General features: G+C 36.6%; 1 protein-coding gene across 1 annotated transcript; it reads right to left on the bottom strand.

The window, feature by feature from the left end:
• Nucleotides 1–234: 234 nt before the first annotated feature.
• On the bottom strand, nt 235–16,397 carry LOC121395602 (CD5 antigen-like). The gene is made up of 6 exons (XM_041569470.1): nt 16,238–16,397; nt 15,354–15,380; nt 13,249–13,563; nt 11,347–11,658; nt 2,420–2,469; nt 235–425 (listed from the first exon to the last, which is right to left on the bottom strand). Exons 1-6 carry the CDS (start codon nt 16,380–16,382, stop codon nt 339–341), a joined length of 936 nt encoding a protein of 311 aa, XP_041425404.1. The 5' UTR covers nt 16,383–16,397; the 3' UTR covers nt 235–338.
• Between the last annotated feature and the right edge of the window lie 5,370 nt (nt 16,398–21,767).

Here is a 21,767-nt window from a genome sequence, read left to right as displayed (position 1 = left end):
TAAATAATGAATGAATGTACATTGCAAAAGTTCTTAGAATAACACTCTCATGAATTTTACATTCACTTATTTTTAAGGTTTACTTATCCTTTAAGCAGATTGGGCCCAAGCAAAGCAAGTTGTATGTAACATAGTAACACAATGACTTAGGTTGATAAAAGACGCAGGACCATTTTTGTCTAAATTAAACCTTTCTTAGTCCATCCAAAGAAAGACAAAAAACTGAAGCAAGAGTAAGTGAACATAAGGCAACTTTGTTTTTTTAATCAACGTCTTGTAAATTGTGACTCAAAGATTAATCGTGTACATTTGTTAATGATAAGCAGTGAACCAAAACCTCATACTTTTCTATCCTCTTTGCCGTTTATAGTTCTTTTCTTGATTTTATTTTTTCTGGAACTGTGAAAGGGGGATAATCCCCTAAACTGTAAAAACAGATAAAAAGAAGTAAAAATATATCAGAATCAAAGAACTTTTTCTTGCACATTGGCCATTGCCACAATAATTGCTTTCAGGTGCCTTATCACTATTTAACTGCCCTCTGACAAGTGCCACCTGCAGGGAGAGACACAGACTGACAGTGGTGGAAGCACAAGCTAATGTTCTGCAGCAGAGTAAGGGCAGGACTCCACGGACGATTCGGCCGGAACCGATGCGCTGCGCAAAATCGGATCACGGCCGAATCGTCCGTGGAGTCCTGCCCTAATACTGAAAGATACCTATCCCTAATATCCTCCCCCCGACGTAATATCTGGGGGAGATATTAGGGGAAAAAATCTGGCATGTTGGCTAGGGATCCCTCACTTCATACTGAAATGTTGAGGAGGGGTCAACGGAATACAGATGGTTTATTTTAGGGATGCACCGAATCCAGGATTCGGTTTGGGATTTGGCCAGGATTCTGCCTTTTTCAGCAGGATTCGGCCGAATCCTTCTGCCTGGCTGAACCGAATCCTAATTTGAATATGCAAATTAGGGGCGGGAGGGAAATTGCATGACTTTTTGTCACAAAACAAGGAAGTAAAAATGTTTTCCCCTTCCCACCCCTAATTTGCATATGCAAATTAGGATTAGGATTCGGTTCGGTATTCGGCCGAATCTTTCACGACAGATTCGTTGGTTCGGGCGAATCCAAAAAAGTGGATTCGGTGCATCCCTAGTTTATTTGTTTTCACCCCTCCCCTTATGCACCTTAAATAAGCACCTTTAGCCAGCAGAGGAATGTGATTAATTGTGCTCTATGTATATGCACAGTAACCATATACCGGTGCTCATATAACAGTACAGAGGGTGAGACGGGTAAATTATTTTAGTTCTAATACTGCCCATCAAGCACATGAGTAAATAGGGAGGTAAATAAATAGATGAGCCTGATACCCATGTTACCAGCAGCTGCTAGAAACTCAAGGATATGGTGCCTAAAGGGTTAAGCATTGTAATGCTTCACATGATGCTGCTGATGGACAGTTAAAGGACAACTTAACCCTAAAAATGAATATGGCTAAAAATTCCATGTTTTATATACTGAACTCATTGCTTCAGCCTAAAGTTTCAGCTTGTCAATAGCAACAATGATCCAGGACTTTAAACTTGTCACAGGGGGTCACCATCTTGGAAAGTGTCTGCGACACTCACATGCTCAGTGGGCTCTGATTGGCTGTTGAGAAACTAAGCTTAGGGGTCGTCACTAATTATCAAGCAGAAAATGAGCTTTCTCTGTACTATAAGAGGATGCTACCGGGCTGATTATTAAATTCTGATGCTAGTTGCACTGGTTTCTGTGCTGCAATGTAGTAATTATCTGTATTAATAACTATTAGTCTTATACTGTGACATTTCTATTCTATGTGTACTGTATATTGTGAGTAGGTCCCTAAGCTCAGTAAGTGACAGCAGCACAGAGCATGTGCAGTGAATCAGCAGAAAAGAAGATGGGGAGCTACTGGGACAACTTTGCTGCTAAAGGGCTGTGGTTGCCTTGGGCAGGTACAGAAGCCCACAACATAATGTACAAAATGTATAGCCTACTTCTTTAGTTTAGCTTTAGTTCTCCTTTAAATATAGATTTTGAACTGTTTGAGCCATTTGAACCTGAAGGATTTCATGGGCTCTTTAGTGAATTACTAAGCTGTTGGGAGCACCATCACATGCTAAAGATGGCCAAGATCAGCATAAGGGCACAGCAAGTCTCTTATATAAGAACTAGGTATAGAAGACCCCCCCCAAAGCACAGTAATACCCGTAGTTACCCCCTACTCTTTAGTTACCATAGATAGGCACACGTGCTAAGGCTACTGACTTGAAGCATGAAGTATTGCGTGAAAACTATGGTAAATGTGACATTTTGTGTCCATATGAACGTAAGGCATCTACAGATACAGCACATAAAAAGAATATCATAAAATCAAACTGAGCTTACCGGACTTCCAAAACCATTTTGTAATTTTTTCAACCTGGGACCTGCAATACCTGAAAAAGAGATTACCCAAGTTAATCATTCTATCTTACATCAGTCTTAATAAATAAATCTACACAGTAAGCAAAATCATACACACATTCTTTTTAAACGGTGCTGTATAACAGTTGGAAATATAGTGCTCATTAAATAAATTTAAATTTTCAATTATTTTGGTGCATAAAAAAAGTTATGTTTGGAGTGACAACTTCTCCTGGCAGAGTTGGAGTGACCTACAGGAGTGCCAGAGTTCTGGTGGGCCCAATAGGGTCTTGAAAAATTCCTCTTAGTACTGTACATTAAACTAGTTCTTCACTTTTGATCTAACTTTTAGTATGATGCAGAGCGACAGATATTCTGAGATCATTTGCAATTGGTTTTTATTTTTTATTATTTGTGGCTTTTGAGTTATTTAGATTTGTATTTAGCAGCTCTCCAGTTTGCAATGTGGGTAATCCGGTTGCTAGGGTCCAAATTACCCTAGCAACCATGCACTAATATGAACAGGGGACTGGAATATGAATAAGAGAGGGCCAGAGTAGAAAGATAAGTAATAAAATGTAGAAATAACAATAAATATGTAGCCTTACAGAGAATTTGTTTTTTATACCCATTTGAAAGCTGCAAAGCGTAAGAAGAAGACGGCATATAATTCAAAAACTGTAAAAATAAATATGAAGACCATCTGAATAGTTGCTTAGAATTGCCCATTCTATAACATACTAAAAACTTAAAGGGGTGGTTTACCTTTAAGGTAACTTTTATTATGTTAAAGAATGACTAATTCTAAGCAACTTTTCAATCGGTTTTCATAATTTATTTTTTTATAGTTTTATAGTTATTTGTCTTTTTCTTCTGATTCTTTGCAGCTTTCAAATGGGCGTCGTTGTCCCCTTCTAAAAAAACAAATGCTCTGTAAGGCTACAAATAAATATTGTTAATGCTACTTTTTATGACTGATCCTTCTATTTAGACTCTCTCCTATTCATATTCCAGTCTCTTATTCAAATCAATGCATGGTTGCTAGGGTCATTTGGGCCCTAGTGACAGATTCCTTAAAATGCAAATTGAAGAGCAGCTGAATAAAAAGCTAAATAACTCAAAAACCTTCAATAATAAAATTTGCAAACAAATCGCGAATTATCTCAGAATATCACTCTCTGCATCATACTAAAAGTGATCTCCCTTTAAATACGCTTTAAGCCTATAAAGCCTATATAACCTCCATACCATTTGGCATGGTTTCCTTCTAATTGGGGATATCAGGTTCTGCTGTGGGCACTTAGAAGCTCTGTCCCCATAAATAAATGAATTAAATGGGCATGAAAAGTACACAACATAATATTTTGGCATTTTATTCACATATACTGTATCACATACTGTACAGGAGTATGTGATGGGAGAAAAAAACTATAGAAATATCAGTAATGTCTGTTTTGTTATCCAGAGACTTAAACTACACTGATAGTATCAGTAACACAGGATATAATAGGGGGAGACACAGAGAACTTTCTGATCCTTCCATTATTAAGATAATGACTAATGCAGGGACCAAGCTCATGGTTCTGGAATTTATATGCATGCCCGTGCATTTTAACCTTGACTCAGATCTCCGATGTGCTCCTCCTTAAGTCTTCCACATGCTAGTCAGGACATCGGAACACTGTATCTGGCTTGAACAGCAGGAATATCATCATCTATGACTGATGGATCACAGTTGGCGTATGGAGGATCCAGAATAGGACAGTGAACAAATGAAAAGAGCACGAGCAAACAATGTGAACACAGTCATCATATACCAAACCTTGATTTATTAACAAAGCATCCCATTGTTCAACCTTGTCAGATGTGTCGACCTGCTAGTTAGCATACACATTTGTTTCTTGTTCACAGCTGAACATCCATCTGCTCCCTTTGGGAAAATTCGGATGACTTCATAGGGAATGAAGGCAGATGGAACCAATGAACAGCAGTACCCAGTACTAAATGTTTCCTTGTTGATGATAACGCCTAAACACTGTCTTCTGATGACACATCCATGATCCAATCAGTTTGATGTAAATATGCATTGTCTTTTATTTTATCTTGAAAATAAATACAGTTGGAAGCTCTGGTTAACTGATGTTACAGTTAGATAAATAAACGTATGAGAATTCTATTCCCAACCAGGTCAATGGCTTGCCCATTGGTATATCTATATATCAATGTTCTCTATATTGCTGTTTTAAGCAAATGCTACACTGGTGCCGCACTAATGTATATCTGTGGCATATGATTCAGTAAACACCTGAACTAAAATAATTACAGTTATCGGATCCGTTATCCGAAAACACGTTATTCAGAAAGCTCTGAATTACGGGAAGGTCATCCCTCATAGACTTCATTTTAAACATAATTTCCCTTTTCTCTGTAACAATAAAACAGTACTAAATACTGGATCCCAACTAAGATATAATTGATCCTTATTGGGGTCAAACCAGTCTTATTAGGTTTATTTAATGTTTAAATGATTTTTAGCAGATTTAAGGTATGGGGATCCAAATTACAAAAAGCTCCCTTATCTGGAAAACCCCAGGTCCAAAGCATTCTGGATAACAGGTCCCATATCTGTACTATATCTGTTCATCAGAATGAGCAGACTGTAGCCAACCCACCATCTTTAATATCCTTAACTCTTATCTGACCCATGGATAGAACTCAACAAAGCTGATCCTCATAAATATACTTTTTGTTCTATCCATGGCCTCTGTAAAGGGGTGGTTTATTTACAAATAACTTATAACAATAAATAGCATGATGCAGAAATTTTGACATTTGGGCCTTGTTTATAAAATCCGAACATACAAAAGCTAGAGCACTAAGGCAAGCAAAATTGCAACTCTTTTATCCTTGTGGCATTGCTGTGCTCTGCATCTTGTGTTGGATTCAAATTCCGACAATCGGGAAAAAGGGAATCATTTTTAAAAAGTTTTAACTATAATGGTGTCTATGGGAGATGACCTCTGGATAACAGATAACATACCTGTACTTAGAGGGGATTTTTCCCCCCCAGCAGTTCATATCTTATTACAACACTTTCCTGACTGTTACCACTGCATTTCAATGCAAGTGATCACAGGGGCAAGGGGTTCGACTGCCCCAGTGCCCGTCCCCCCCATGAGGCCTGCTGACTTGCTATTGGCTCACGTTCTGCCAGAAGTGAGCAGCAAAAGGGGGTGTGGTGCAATTGGGGAGCAAGTTATGCTACCAGATCGCAAAATGATGCTGGAAAAAAATAATACAATAGAAATCATAAATACGAATAAAAATACATTTATGTTAATACAATCAAACTTTCTTTTATGGAATAGGAAAAATATGAGCATCCCCTGTAGGTTTGTGCTGCATGATCCTTCGCAGCTGGACGTCTGTAAAGTGCGTTTACTGTGGCGCTTTTATCGAAGTGCTTGAGGAACAGCTGGGCCTAATCTACACTTATTGTATTTGCTTTGTTTCAGCCAATGACAAAGTTTTAGAAAGAAGCACCTGCCATGAAATGGCTTAGCAGCGCTGTGTGTTTATGGATGCCAGTGTTTTGATAAGGATAAAACCCAAATCAGAGCCCTGTTTGTGTTACAATTTCATAATGTAACACAGAGATTCCATTCGCCCATCTGGAGTCAGCTCAAATATACTGGCACATGAGTATTTTTCTCACTTCAAAAGGAAAACACTGAGATTTGTGCCAGCCAGAAAATCCAAGGGCGCGCATAGAACAATGCTGCAGTTGGTGTGCCTGTTTGGCTTTATTCGTTTCTGTTGTGGGTTTTGTGGGTATATGCCAGACTGGCACCAATACCTGCTTCTTCAAAGACTGGTTCTTTGCAATATATTATGTATAGTATTAAGGACAAGGAAGCTGCCATTCACTGGGTGGTAACAAAATGTTAGGTACCCCCCAGTGAATTGAACTTGTAAGCTTTTTCCCCGGGCCAGTGCTCCTTTTAGGAAAAAGAAAACATACATATACTGAGATCCCACCAAGCAGAAGAGCAGAAGTTGCAGGTAGGAGTCTGGGGTGGATAGCAATTGTAGTAAGGCAAGATGGGAACAGAAAACAAGATGTAACACTTCACTGGTGATGCCCTAGCTGTGTTCTGGTGCTAAAGGATAACAATTAGCTCTTCCAGAAAGGTAAAGGCTGGGGTTCTAGAGTTGTAGTCTGAGACTAAACATAGCTCTATATAATGCTTGACTTTTTATCCGTGCTTAGCCAGAGAGAAGACTCTTTACTGAATACTATATGTCCTTGAGCTTTTCAAGTAGGATTTGTATGTATTATTATGAAAAAATATCACAGAGGACACATTTCTGGGAATTTCTGATGAAGAAAAGACCGTACAGTTGTAAATCTGCCTAAATGGTTTGTGAATCTGCATTTAGCAATTCATCCACCATTGGAAACAGTGTTTGTAAAACAACTTGCTTAAAACGTTGCAATGTGATAGCTGTATAATGAACAATATTACATGCATATTTTTAGCTTTCATGTTTAAGAATATTTATTCATTATCAACTTTTATTGCATCAGTGGCGTAACGTTACTGAGCCAAGCAGTTTCGAACTGGGGGCCCAGGACCCACTGGGGCTGCCTTAGTCCTGGAGTCCTACTTGTGGTGCCGCAACCCCCCTTATTTCCCACGCGTATCTGTTCTCTTGTGTTCATGATTGGTGAGAGATATAGGAGAGCACCAAAGTGGCAATCACTGGGTCAGCAGGGCACATAAGGGCCCAGCCCCAGTCCGAAACTGGAGCCAGGCCGCTGACCAAAAGAAAAATCTAGGGTGCAACCAGTTGAGCCACTCCACGTTCACTGAGCCGGCTGTAATGTAGCTACTGTCTCAGAATTTACCATCTATGGTCCCTGACAGGAGCCAAATAACCATATCTAATAATCTGTATGTTTTTTGGAGTGTGTGGGGAAACTGGAGTATCTGAAGGAATCTCGCTCTACCATGGTGAGAATATACAAATTCCTTGCAGATAGTGCTATGGCTTAAATCAAAAATAAGTCCCAGTGCTAACCACTGTACCACTGTGTTGCACAAGTCTAAAAATGATTTGTTTTTAAGAATTTTCAAATTATACTACTCTAACTTATTCATTACTACATTTTTATGCTTCTTCCAATTCAGTTGGTTAATTTGAATTCAAAGTGAGTTTCCTGTTAATAACACCGGAACCTTTGCCTTTTGCAATGCTTCGAGGGTTATTTACTAAACTCCAGTCTGGCTTTTTGGGGTTCTCTTTAAAACTCAATTTTTTTGAGATTTATTAAAACCTGATGCATTAAAAGCCTGAATCCAAAAATCCGCCATCTCAGACCTGCCGAGGTTGTGTATAAGTCAAAGGCAGAGGTCCCTATACTATTTTAACGTTTCGGTGGTCTGCCCTGGAGTTAGCCCGAAAATCCAACCATTTTGGGCTTTTCCGCCAAAAATCCAAAATATTCAAGCTTTTCGAGAAAAACCCTGAAAAAATCAAGTGATTCAGGAAAAAACTCCAGAAAATTGTACATTTTGGGTTTTTGCCAGATTTTGAGTTTTTAGCCAAACCGATTAAATTGTGCTTTTTTTAATAATAAATACGGTAAAATTGTATATGGGAGTTTGGTCGTAGTTTTTTCTTTAAAAAATGAAATAAATTCGAATTTTAGTAGATATCCCATGAAAGACACATTTTCACCTATCGGAGTCTATGGCAGAAGGTTTTATCTGATACCTGGTCTACAAAGAGAGAATACTACTTTGGTGAAGGACTACTTTAAACTGAATTTATTTCACCTAATGACACACTCAAATTATTCTCTCCAAAACCACTAGATGCACTACTCATACAACAGGAGCCTGATGGGATATCCATCAACACATTTAAGTTACCCTTAATTATAGCATTCCGCACAAAATATTCCCAAAACAAACACTAGTTCATGAAAGGCAAGGAACATTACTCTATAAGAGCAAGTTTGCCTATTATTATTTTTCTTCTACAATCATTAGGAAGGTCTCCCAACACTATAGTTGATTACTGTTTTATCTATGTTTTTTTTACATTTTTATAGATGTCCAGCCCTGTATGCAGGTGAAGTGTGTTATTAGTATGAGATGATTTATTGTTTAAGCAAGGCAATTGTGCCAAAAGCTTCTGGTTTTCACAGGTCATTATCTAAAAATACCCTTTGTGTTAGCACAACATGTACAGGAGTCAAATCCTTCTCACCACCAGAAAAAAAACGTTCTCTGCATATAATATGAGTCATGCATGCAGATCTGAACAGGTCGTAAAGATGTTTTATATCAAAGTCATATCACCTTTAAGGCACTATTCTGTTCATCTTTGGAAAAACTTAAAATAGTCATCTATAAATCTCACACTCCACTTGGATTTCAAATGTCAGATAAACTAGCATGATATATGGAGCCCAGGAAGTTCAACATTTAAAAGGATTACATCTTGTGGTCCTCTGTGTGCATATACTGTATATATTTTTTAAGAATCTACAGCAGAGGTTCCCAAACTGTGGAGCTACCTGCTCTTAGAGGTCAGACTTATGAGTATAAGTGGAACTGCTTATTTACTGCTCTAGATACCTCTGGAGCTAAAGCAGTGTTACTTGATGTTCAATAAATTACCTATATGGGTAAGAACCACTGTCTCCAAAAGTTATACAAATAAAGAAACAATTGTTGACTATTATAATTCAGCATGGAAAACCCTTTCTCCAACACCTCTGCTGAGAAAGGGAGCCTCAATGTAATGGTGCTCTACTACCCAGCAGCTGTGTTAAGAAGGGATTTCATGTGCGCTCCCCATTTTCAGGTTACAGTCATTCACATGGAATATTGATCTAGAAATTTATCTTCAAAACCGGCATCACCCAGACTCTCTTTTGCCATATATAAAAGTATTAAGTGCTGCCTTCCCTTTAATTTCCCTGTGTTGCTGTTCAAAAAAAAATCTTTTGTAGTTCGTATATCAATTACAGGTATGGGACGTGTTATCCTGAATGCTTGAGACCTGGGGTTTTCTAGATAAGGGGTCTTTCTGTAATTTGGATCTCAATACCTTAAGTCTACTAAAAAATAATTTAAATATTAAATAAACCCAGTAGGCTTGTATAACTTTCAATAAGTATTAATTATATCTTGGAATCAAGTACAAACTACTGTTATATTATTACGGAGAAAAACAAAATTATTTTTAAAAAATGTAATCATTTAATTATAATAGAGTCTAAGGGAGACGATCATCCTATAATTCAGAACTTTCTGGATAATGGGTTTCTGGATAACAGATCCCATACCTGTATACTGCAATACACTATGAAAATATTATAGTTATAGAAGTAAAGTAGGAAGATGTATTAAGCATGCTTCAGTTCTAGTAGCCCACTGAAATCAATAAATGCAATGCAACCATTAATGGTGGTGTTAAGCTGCCGGCTAGGCCCCTCAGCCCTTAGGAGGTCCTGTCCAATTGATATCTGGCTGAAAACCAGATATCACTTGAAAATTTGGAACCACACTGGCATGTTGATGATATAGAGTATATATGGCCAGCTGTAGAGTAACAATTGCAAAAATCTTATTGGTTGTTACAGGAGCACAACTGTATTTCCGCATGGATCTTTTGTTTCAGCTAAATATTTTTTGGCATATGTGTTTTAATCTCTACGGTGGCCTGGAGAATGGCAGTGGTCAAAACACCCATTTATTATCTGTCCTTTAGGTCCTGGGCCATTGCTGATCCAAGGCAGGAGCTGCTCTGAAAGCTTCTTTCGAAGTTGCAATAGTCTGCTATGGGGAAATTGTTTCCCAACGTTTCAATAGGAAGTGGTTACATGCATTTTGGCCACTGTGGTTCCCCCTGACAGCAAAACTTCATGCGTGTTATTAATCCGAAGACTAACAATTTAATTATTTCATGTTTCCCACTGGTTACCCACACTGGTTATCCAAAGTGCTGTATGGAGAAAGTAATAGGTTACCCATGACCACATTTTGTAGTGCAACTGCATATAGAGCACACATACTGTGTAACGCTGAAATATACTTTCACCCTTTAGAAATAAATATGATGTGCATATTAACACTATTTTGTGCACATATGATTCAATATCATGATACAGTGCATTCTGTTTTGCTTTTTAAAGCTAATACTGACATCTAGTGGGAAACATGACTCCATCCACTCGCACACATACAGAAGCAACTTATTTTCTGTTTCAAAAACAGATTTTGGAAATAGTCATTTGTACATATATTAAAATATATTTCACTTGTCATTTATATATTGTCAACAAATTATAAACAGCTGCAAGTAAATGTGTCCAATTTCCCTTTGCATGTTTTAACCCCAATATTGAAGGACTCTGGTTGTTCATCTTTAAATAAACTTGAATTTGCAGTTGGATTTCAAATTTTATTTGTGGTTTTTGAACACCTTTTTCCTTCTGGTAGCCACAACTGAGGCCAGGGAGGGAGAAGTTGGGGGCAGCGGCAATAGTAGATCTGGATCGGTGGGGCCCACCAAGTTTTTTCCTAGTGTCTTGCTGCCCCAGTCTGACCCTGGTGGTCAAATATGGAGTTGGAAGGCACTAAACTGCCCATCTCTTTATATACATTTATACACTTACAAAATCCCCAAACTGCATATTTTTAAATGTACCGGTAAGCCTCTGAGTATGAAAGGAAAAATGTTATACTGCATAAATATAAATATATTTAATATAAAAAAATATGTAATATGAAAATGATGTTCTTTAAAGTAGGACTATAGTTCTTCTATTGCGTTGTGTTGCCACTACTGATGCTATTCAAATAAAAATAGAAATGTAGTATAAAGACACGCACCTGTGCAGTGGACGCTAACGTCCTCCTCGTGTGTACAGTCATTGTATGACCACGTGCGGTGTTTACATTCCTCCAAAGAATTTTCATTTCCATTGCACTGAACATCATCCAACCAAATGCGCCCAGAGGCCTGGCCAAAGCGTGGTCCTCTGTTGAGTTGAGGGCCTCCACATCCAAGCTGGTGACATACAACTTGGGAGTCACTTCTATCCCAGTCATCATCACACACGCTCCCCCATTCTCCATCATAAAAAACTTCTAGCCTTCCAGCACATCTGCTAGAGCCATTTACCAACTGTATTTTAAAATGTTCTAAAAACAAATATAGAGGGTATAAATTAGACTTTTCACAACAGGCAGTGAACAAAGGTAATGTCCTAGTTATTAAAAAGTAACTGTCCATAGTGAATGGACGGCCCAGGAGCAAGACCTTAGCCTTCAGCTAAGGTAGTGGACAGCATTAGAAGCTGGGGTAGTGGACAGTGTCAGCATCGGGGGGCTGGAGGCGGCTGCAAAGCCCTCCAGCCCCCAAACCCAGCTGCAAAGCCCCTTCCAGCCCCAGTCTTCAATAAATAATTACTATACTTTTACAGGCCTAGTCTGAAGCTGCTCATTGAGACCCTGTCTTTAACCAAATGGAAGACTCAAGGATTGGCACATATTTCATGTTGGTCGTTCTGTAAGAATTATACAACCAGCAATGATTCATTCACAATTTATTGAAATAACAATGACATTTTGCAAAATGGAATGTCAGGAAAATAAGGGAGTCTGGGGTTTTCCAAAACAATTGCTGGAATGCTCATCTGTATGATATTATTGCCATATTGGAAAATAAGGATTTTTTTTCAGGAAGGCAGAAAATATAATGAGATTAAGTAAAAATGGCAGAAATGTCTGTTTGTGCATATTCTTTCATGAGCTAAACATCCTGTTTTATACCTATTTAACGGGTTTGTTCTCCTTTGATTCTGAGACAATTTGCAATTGGTTTTCATTTTTATTATTTAAGATTTTCCAGTCATTCAGCTTTTTATTCAGCAGTTCTTCAATTTGCATTTTAAGCAATCTGGTAGCAACCATGCATTGATTTGAAGAGACTAGAATATAAATATGAGTGGGTCTGAATAGAAAGACGAGTAATACAAATAAGCAATAACAATAACTGTGTAGCCTTACAGAGCATGTGCTTTTTAGATGGAGTCAGTGACTCCCATTTGAAAGCTGCAAAGAGTCAGAAGAAAATGATTAAAAAACTATAAAAATAAATAAGTAATGAAAACCAATTGAAAAGTTGCTTAGAACTGGACATTCTACAACATACATAGGGGCAGATCAAAGGTCGAGGTGAATTTTTGAATTAAAAGAATTAGAATTTCGAGCTATTTTTGTGTACTTCGACTAAGGAATAGTCCAAATTCGATTTGAATTTGAAAAAAAATCTAAAATTTGAATATCGAAATTTATCATCTTTAAAAATTCAACTTCGACCATTTGCCATCTAAAACCTGCCGAATTGCTGTTTTAGCCTATGGGGGACCTCCTGGAACCTATTTGGAGTCAATTGGTGGACTTTGAAAAACCTAATTTTTTATTGGGAAAAAACTTTGATTTGAATTCGATCGAATGCACTGTTCCTTCAATTCGTACGATTCGAATTACTATTCGATCGTAAACGGACCTATTCGGCCAAAAAAACTTCAACTTAATTTCAGTTGGTCTTTTTGAATTCTAATTTTTAAGTTTTTCAAATTAGAAATTCAACCCTTGATAAATATGCCCCTAAAAGTTAACTTAAAGGCGAACCACCCCTTTAAAAGTGTCATTACTAACTGTGTCATTGTGATGATTATAAACATTACACTTGATAACTATTACTATAAAAATGAATAGTGACGGTACCTCTGCAGAGTACACTCACATCCTCTCTGTGCTCACAGTCATGCACTCCTGGCTCATTAAATTTGCATTCGGATAAAGAAAATTCATTCCCCGTGCATTTCACCTCGTCTAGCCAGATTGGCCCAGAACCTTCTCCAAATGGCTGACATTCATAGGAGAATTTGGGGGGTCCACATTGCAGCTGTTTACACACCACCTTGGCATCTTTTTTATCCCACTGGTCATTGCACACGGTCCCCCATATTCCATTGCGATTTACTTCCAGTCTCCCTTTGCAACTGCTGTTTCCATCCACCAGCCTTATGTTTAGTGAGTCTAAAATAAAAGAAGTAATAGAATTTCATATTATCCTATACCAAGGTGTCTACAATGAAAGCAACATCATTTAATTATGAAAGCAACATCATTTAATTAAGAATTAAAGTTACAGCAGTGTGCAAAGAGACAAACACAGTTTTGATTCTCTTTAATAAAGGAGAATTCAACCTGCAATAAAAAAAAACCCTCCCCCCTACCCTGGGTAGACCCCCCTCCCTCTTCCCCCCAGCCTACTTGTTCCCCTGGGCAAATGCCCCTAATTTTTTACTCACCCCTCTGTGCAGATTCTGGCCTCGGAGTTCACAACAGCCATTTTCTTCTTCTCCGGTAATCTTCGTGTCTTGCGCATGCGCAGTTGGAGTACATTTCCGGTCCCGAACAACAATGTTTTGGAGACTTTAGTGACTTTCATCGCATGCGCAGTGGTTCAGGACAGGAAATTTACTCCAACTGCACCAGAACTTCAGAAAAAGAAGAAGAAAGAAGATGGCTGACGAAAACTCCAAAGCAGACATTCTTTTTAGAGGTTGAATTCTCCTATAAGGATCCTAACCATAACCCTAATGCATGGAAGATTGTTGGCTCCAGAAATGAAGCCTTCCTGTCCACCTATTGTCTATCATATAAAACAAGTGAGATGCATCAGTTCTGTTAACAGTAGGCTCTGCTACTGTTTTAGTTGTGATCAGTCTAATGCATTCATTTTCTACAAGGTGGTTCCTACAGGATTTACATTATACGCGCCAAAAAAAAATTGGTAGTAAAAAAGTAGCAAGCTTGTTACAATAGCCTCATACCCCCAATTCTAAATGGGGCAGATTCACTAATTTATAGAGAAGCTGGGAGTCCCAGCTGTCAAACATTTACACACTTTTTCTATAATCCCATTATCCAGAAAGTTCCGAATTATGGGAAAGTCATCTCCCATAGATTCCATTTTATCCATATAATCCAGATTTCTATAAACTATTTCCTATTACTCTATTATAATAAAACAATACCTTGTACTTGATCCCAACTAAGATATAATTAATCCTTATTGGAAGCAATACCAGCCTATTGGGTTTATTTAATGTTTACATGATTTTCTAATAGACTTAGGGGCAGATTTATCAAGGGTCGAAGTGAATTCGAGGGAATTTTTGAAGTAAAAAAAATTGAAATTCGAAGTAATTTTTGGACACTTCGACTTCGAATTCGATTCAAAGTAAAATCGTTCGAATATTCGACCATTCCATAATTGAAGTACTGTCTCTTAAAAAAAATTTTGACTTCAATACTTCGCCAAATTAAACCTGCCGAAGTTCTATGTTAGCATATGGGGACCATCTAGAGCAGTTTTCTAAGTTTTTTGAAGTCGAAGAAAAATTGTTCGATCGATGGATGAAATCATTTGAATCGTTCGATTCGAAGAATTTCATCGTTCGATCAAACGTTTTTACTTTGACCGCAAAATGGTCAAATTCTGTGAAAAAACGTTAACTTCGATATTCGAAGTCGAAGTAAAGCCATTTCAATGGTCGAATTTCAAAGTATTTATCGATTCGAAATCCGACCCTTGATAAATATGCCCCCTAAGGTATGAAGATCCAAATTACTGAAAGATCCATTATCCGTTAAAAACAGAACTAAAAATACAAACTATAATTTTTCTGAAACTACCCTCGAAAAACTTGAATTTTTAGGGAAAAACACAACTTGACCTTTGATAAATAACGAGGTTTTATATATAGTATCAGTGTATTAAGCTCATACATTTCAGTTTGTCATTGTGACATTGTACAAACCTGAAATGGCAAGTCCAAAAAGAAAGCCTAAAATTAGAGAGATAAATACAAACAGTAGTTAAAGGCGTTGCAGCCAAGAAAATGATCACACACATTTCAATACTTGTATTTTTGAGAACAGGAATATATTTCTGCAGAATGTGGTCAGTTTTGGAACAAATCATACATTTCTCATTTTCTAATTAAAATATGTGATTGAGTAAATATAGCTGGATCTCTAGTCCAGCTAACAAGCTGCCAACGCAAACGAATAAAGGGATACAAGCATCACATTCTTTAATAACAGACAATAGATCTTGTTTTTATCCAGATTCATAGTTTATATGATCACTGGATACATTTGCTCTGTTTCAGATATACTTCTAGTTCACTTTTTATAGTATGAACCTGTTCCTGTTGACCTTGCTGTTCCCCAGAATCCCCAATATTTGTTACAATACATTCTTAAAGGGACATACAGTATACACATATACAGGCCAGTAACTGATTTGTACAATCCTATGGCTTTTCTTACCAAGTAAAAGAAAGATATTCTGCTCTCTGTGAGATGCTATGTTCAAACGTTATTGGAAGGTAATTAATAATCATATATCATATTTCATTAAGAGTTGCAGTAAGGGTTATAGGGTGATCTGTTTCTTAAATTGATATTAAACACCAATCTACAGGCAATCAAGTATAGATTTGCTGAGTTGTCTGCGCCACAATGTTTTACTGAACATTTATGGAAAATGAAAACAATTGAACCCTATAAACAAGCAATGAATAAGGTTTTTTTTCCGATTTAAATCAGCAATAAATAGGCAAGGAGCTATAACAACCCAACATGTTTATCAATATTAATAAATGTTACCTCCACTTTGCAATACTGAGATTGTACTTACCAAGAACGACACAGTCTATAGTTCTCATATTTGCAAATAAGAGATAATCATGGTGAAACTGTTGATATAAATGGCTGCTTCTTTTATAGAGTACTGATGTAAATACTGATGTAAACACTGTCAGCAGATTTACTGCTAAGGTCATGAGTAGACACAAGTATAGCTTAGTTCTACTGTCGCCAGCACTGAGTTTTATGTTGGTAAAATGCCAGGAAGAAGAAGAAGAAACTGAATAATAAAATGTGTCACTATAAAAACTTTTAGCCGTAGTCCCTATGATTATAGGGAAAATAAAAGCCTCTTTTGGTTAGGAAAAAGCAAAGATAGAGTTTTTCCGATTTTTGATATGCTTAGTATAGCTGCAGGATTATACGTTCCTTTATTTAGATAAAATAATTGGTATGGGAATGGTGCATGAGAAGATTTTGTTCAAGAGGAAATCTGTTCCGAAAAAAATATATTTAATTTGTGTGTGCCCATTTTTCCGGCCTGCATATTGGAGTATTTGGCTTTGCTCTGGAAGGCTGGCAGTCCTTTCTATAGTTTTATTTCAGACAGAACCCATTGTCTTGGCACAATTCATCTAGTTAGTGGCAACAGACTGCAAGACAATGACTGTCCCACCTTCCTCAGCCATTTTATATAAATTGGAGGTGATTTAAAAAGTATAGATATTTAGATAACTGGAGAAACTGGAGTGTTATAGAGCCAACTTGCAATTGTACATGTGAAACCCAGCGAATAGGGATAGATAAAGGAGGTTTAATAACCAAAATGACACTAATTTAGACATCTAAACTTTTAATGGTTATGATTTGTTACTCATACTCAATAGGATTGTTTTGCCTCCAAAAAGTATTAATTATATCTTAGTTAGGATCAAGTACAAGGTACTATTTTATTATTACAGATAAAAAAGGAAATCGTTTTTAATAATTTGAGTTTTTTTTGGATAGAATGGAGTCTATGGGAGATGGCCTTTCCGTAATTTGGAGCTTTCTGGGTAACAGATCCTATACCTGTATATACAAATTTAAATGTAGTTGTTAGTAGATCTCATCTAAACATGAGGAGGAACATTTATCAAAGGTCGAATTTTGAATTCATGTGAGTTTTTAAAAACTCCCCTAAACTCCCATTAATTCAAAATTCCACCAATCGAAATTTATTAAAAAAAAACTGAATTTTCAAAACTTGGATGAATGGAATCAACCTGTAAACTCGAATCAAATTAGATTCGAATTTTAAAAACTTGATTCGAGTTTTTTTTCCAACAAAAACTCGAATGTCAGGAAGGCTGCAAACAACTCAAAATTGATCCCTAGACCTCTCCCAATGACTTAAACAACAATTCGGCAGGTTTTAAGTAAGGAATAGTCGAATTCGAGTTCTTCAGGGCCATAGTATGATGAATCTCGAATATCTATTTCGATTTAAAAAAAACTCGAATCGAATTTGAATAACTCCCTAGTCGAATTTGACAATTTTGAACATAGTTCCTAGTTCTAATTTTTAATTCGACACTTGATAAATCTGACCCCGAGTGTTCGAAGCAGTCACAAAAGTAATAGTCTGAACACATAGACTACAATTTAGACTGCAGGGGTACAATTTGAATACTCTAGCACTTTGTTTTTGAAAGGGAACTGACTGCCAACACCATGGACTCTGGGTATTATAGAATTGTAAAAGTAAAGTAAAAGCAAACAACTGAAATGCTATGTGCATCTATTGATTCAAAGTGAATGCTCACATCACAATCAAAAAATTGTAGTAAAACAAAATGTATTAACAATTGTAAAAACATAGATTTAGAACTAAGCTAATAAGAAAAAGTATTGGTATTTAAGAATGAAGAAATTCTGAAAAAAAATGTGCTACATCATCATTATGTTTAAAGAAAGCAAATCATAAAATAACAATTCTTAGAAATGGAGAAATGAAAGTGGTGGAATTTCTGACAATATCAATATTTCCTCCCAGAGCCGCACATACAATTTCCTTTTCTTTCTTTATTATTTTGCACCTACTTCCTCTTTCAGCTCATATGGGGTTTTCACAGTACATATAGGGGCAGATTTATCAAGGGTCGAATTTCGAAGTTAAAAATGCTTTGAAATTCGACCATCAAATTTGAATAAAATGTTTTTTTCATCTAATTTGGGTATCCTGCGTTCGAAGTTGAAACCTTCGAATCGAACAATTTGAATTCAGCGATCAATCGAATGATTTTACTAAGGGGCTGATTCATTAAGGGTCGAATATCGAGGGTTAATTAACCCTCGATATTCGACTAGGAATTTAAATCCTTCAACTTCGTATATCGAAGTCAAAGGATTTAGCGCAAATTCTGCAATCGTACGATCGAAGGATTATTCCTTCGATCGAACGATTAAATCCTTTGAATCGAACGATTCGAAGGATTTTAATCCAACGATCGAAGGAATATCCTTCGATCAAAAAAACTTAGGAAAGCCTATGGGGACCTTCCCCATAGGCTAACATTGACTTCGGTAGCTTTTAGCTGCTGAACTAGGGGGTCAAAGTTTTTTTTAAAGAGACAGTACTTCGACTATCGAATGGTCGAATAGTCGAACGATTTTTAGTTTTGTTTTTTTTTTCATATACTGGGCCGTTAAATTCAAAGAGAAAGACTTATAACATTGTTTTCCTCATGAAACCTCCACCAAAGGCTATGGGAACATCTGCAACTGAAATAGGAAACATGTTTTTCTCAGTAAGCTGAATCTGGCTCATTATTGGGGTTATTTCAGTGCAGTTAGCATTATTTGAAACAAAGTATAAAGCAAATTGTTGGACATAGGAATAAGTGACAATACTAAATTCATGTGAATTAAACATTTTACAGATTATAAAGCAATGGGCAGGTGTAATTGTAGCTGTATGATACAGACCAGTCTTGAAAATGAAGAAGCTCAGTTCTGGAGAAAGAATGTTTAAAGCAAGTCTTAATAACAAAGAGTTTTAATTATCCACACATTACAGAAAGAATAGCACTGGAAACAAGTTTGTTTTTTTCTAATATCTGCTGAATGACAATTCTATGCAGTGGATTAAGTGCATAACCAGAGAAAATGCTGTACTGGATGTATGGCCAGAACTAGAGGTAGAGAACAGAGGCATGGGCCACAGACAAGACAGGAGGGGCTCAATTGAAGGGGACAGCAATTGGCAGGAGAAAGTTTGGGGGTTATTTACTAAACTCCGAATGCAAAAGTCAGTGGGAGAAGTCTCAATGATTTTTTGATGTGCGCTGGGTTTCGTGTAATACCCCAAAGTTTTTGGGCAAAAATCTGAGTTTTCTGGTGAAAAATCCCCCAAAAAAAATCATGAAAATCGGATGAAAAATCCCAAAAAATCGTGAAAATCAGATTTTTTTCCCGCAAAGCAAATTTTCGGGAAAATGTAATAATGAATAAGTGTAAAAAACCCGAGCAGATTTGATTGGAGTTTGTAGCAGAAAATATTGAGATAAATTCGGACTTTGATAATTAACCCTCTAAGTGTTTATAAAAACAGAACAAACAATTATTAAATTTAAAAATGGTGCAAAACTAGGTATGTCATAGCCTAAGCCCTGTATCTCATGGAACTCCGAAGTGACTTCTAATATCCTCATATTTTGCAACTGGGGTACTTTATTTATTATAATACACATGTTTCAGTGAGTCATGTGACAGAAATGACATCACTAAGCACCATTTATAAGGATATAATTTACAGGATATTCATGGCTTTTGTGTATTATATATATATATATATATTCCACCAAGGTGTCGGCACTCACGAAAAATGATGTTAGTATGCCTGGGTGCAGAAACAATAACTTCATCCATAACACTCCAAAGGAATCCGCACTCACAGGTCTTAAGTTAAATTAAAAATATTTATTTAGAACAAATGACTAACGTTAGTCATTTGTTCTAAATAAATATTTTTAATTTAACTTAAGACCTGTGAGTGCAGGTTCCTTTGGAGTGTTATATATATATATATACATATATATATATATATATATATATATATACATATATATATATATATATATATATATACATATATATATATATATATATATATATATATATATATATATATATATATATATTACACAAAAGCTATGAATATCTTGTAAATAATATCCTTATAAACGGCGAGTTCTGATGTCATCAGTTATAAACGGTGAGTTCTGATGTCATTTCTCTCTCATGACTCATGAAACTTGTGTATTATAATAAATAAAGTACCCCCAGTTGTGAAAATATGTGGATATTAGAAGTAACCTCGGAGTTCCATGACATGTATGTCGTGTTTTTATATGGTCATGAAACTCCTCGGTAACTTATAATATCCTTATATTTTACAAGAGGTGGTGCTTTATTCACTATATATAAATATATAATAAAGAACAAAAAATGCCAGCACCAAGGGTCTTGTGTCAAAAAGCTTGTATTAAGACATGGTATGTAAAAAGGTTTTTACATACCATGTCTTAATACAAGCTTTTTGACACAAGACCCTTGGTGCTGGCATTTTTTGTTCTTTATTGTATATGCAATTTGATCCGCGCACAGGGGCAGAGATAATTGAGCTGCTGGGAATAAGGTGCTGTCCATCTATACATATATATGTATATATACAAGAGATCCTCTGCCCTCAACCCATTATCAATATATTTAAGACAGAGACATTTTGTGCATACAGCTACTGAAAAATGCCTTACCCTTTAAACAAAACAGGGATTGTTTGTCCATATATTGCAATATATTTAAGCTGGCCAACTACATCAAAGTCATCCCATATCTGGCCAGTCCTACGCTTAATTTTCACCTGATTCATTAAGAATTCAATTGCTTAATTATACATTTTACAGAGGGACTAAGTTTTACCTGCAACTTACTAGCTGCTTTCAAAGTAAAACTCCCAAACTTGGCTGCCCTTTTATTAGACACCAGTGGGATCACCTGACTATAGCTGGGAAGGGTGGGAGCTACAACATGGAGCTGGTCACTGCTATATATACATATATATACACATGCATAAGTATCATTCTATAATGCAAAATGCTTCTTTTAGCAACAGGCTCAATGAAGGGTCATTTGTGAAAAAGGTGAACCACCCCTTTAGCTCCTGTATCTTTGTAAAGTTGCTTTGATCAGTAAGGGCAGCAGGGCCTTACATTGGCAAAACCACTTTGGTTTTTGAAAGAAACTTCGGTTTTAGTTTATAGGACCCCGGTAGCACTGCATCGTTAACATAATGTATGCTGTGATATTAATCCTTAAAGTTATATTAGTCACTGATTTGGTTACTCTGGTCTGTCATTTTGGTCAATCAGCTTTGATAATAAATATTGAGTCAGGAGTTCGGCAACACATTCACAGACCGCTATACAGTTTAGTTACTTGAATAGTTGTACGAATAGTCCATTTTATAGAAGAGAATCTACTGGAGAAGGTCTGGTAAGTTAGAATTTATAGGTATGTGCACAGGAAAGCAGAAACAAAAA

This window comes from Xenopus laevis, chromosome 7L (assembly GCF_017654675.1).
Source record: "Xenopus laevis strain J_2021 chromosome 7L, Xenopus_laevis_v10.1, whole genome shotgun sequence".
NCBI classification, from domain to species: Eukaryota; Metazoa; Chordata; class Amphibia; order Anura; family Pipidae; genus Xenopus; species Xenopus laevis.
Note: the sequence above shows the minus strand (reverse complement) of the source record. Positions and strands in the feature narration are given on the sequence as shown.

What these genes read in the sequence shown, in the direction of transcription:
- LOC121395602 (XM_041569470.1), bottom strand. Translation starts at nt 16,382, where the DNA reads ATGACCTTAGCAGTAAATCTGCTGACAGTGTTTACATCAGTATTTACA. An exon ending in TATAGACTGTGTCGTTCTTG is followed by an intron (nt 15,381 to 16,237) that starts GTAAGTACAATC and finishes CTCTAATTTTAG; the next exon opens with GCTTTCTTTTTGGACTTGCC. An exon ending in AAAATGGTTTTGGAAGTCCG is followed by an intron (nt 426 to 2,419) that starts GTAAGCTCAGTT and finishes CTGTTTTTACAG; the next exon opens with TTTAGGGGATTATCCCCCTT.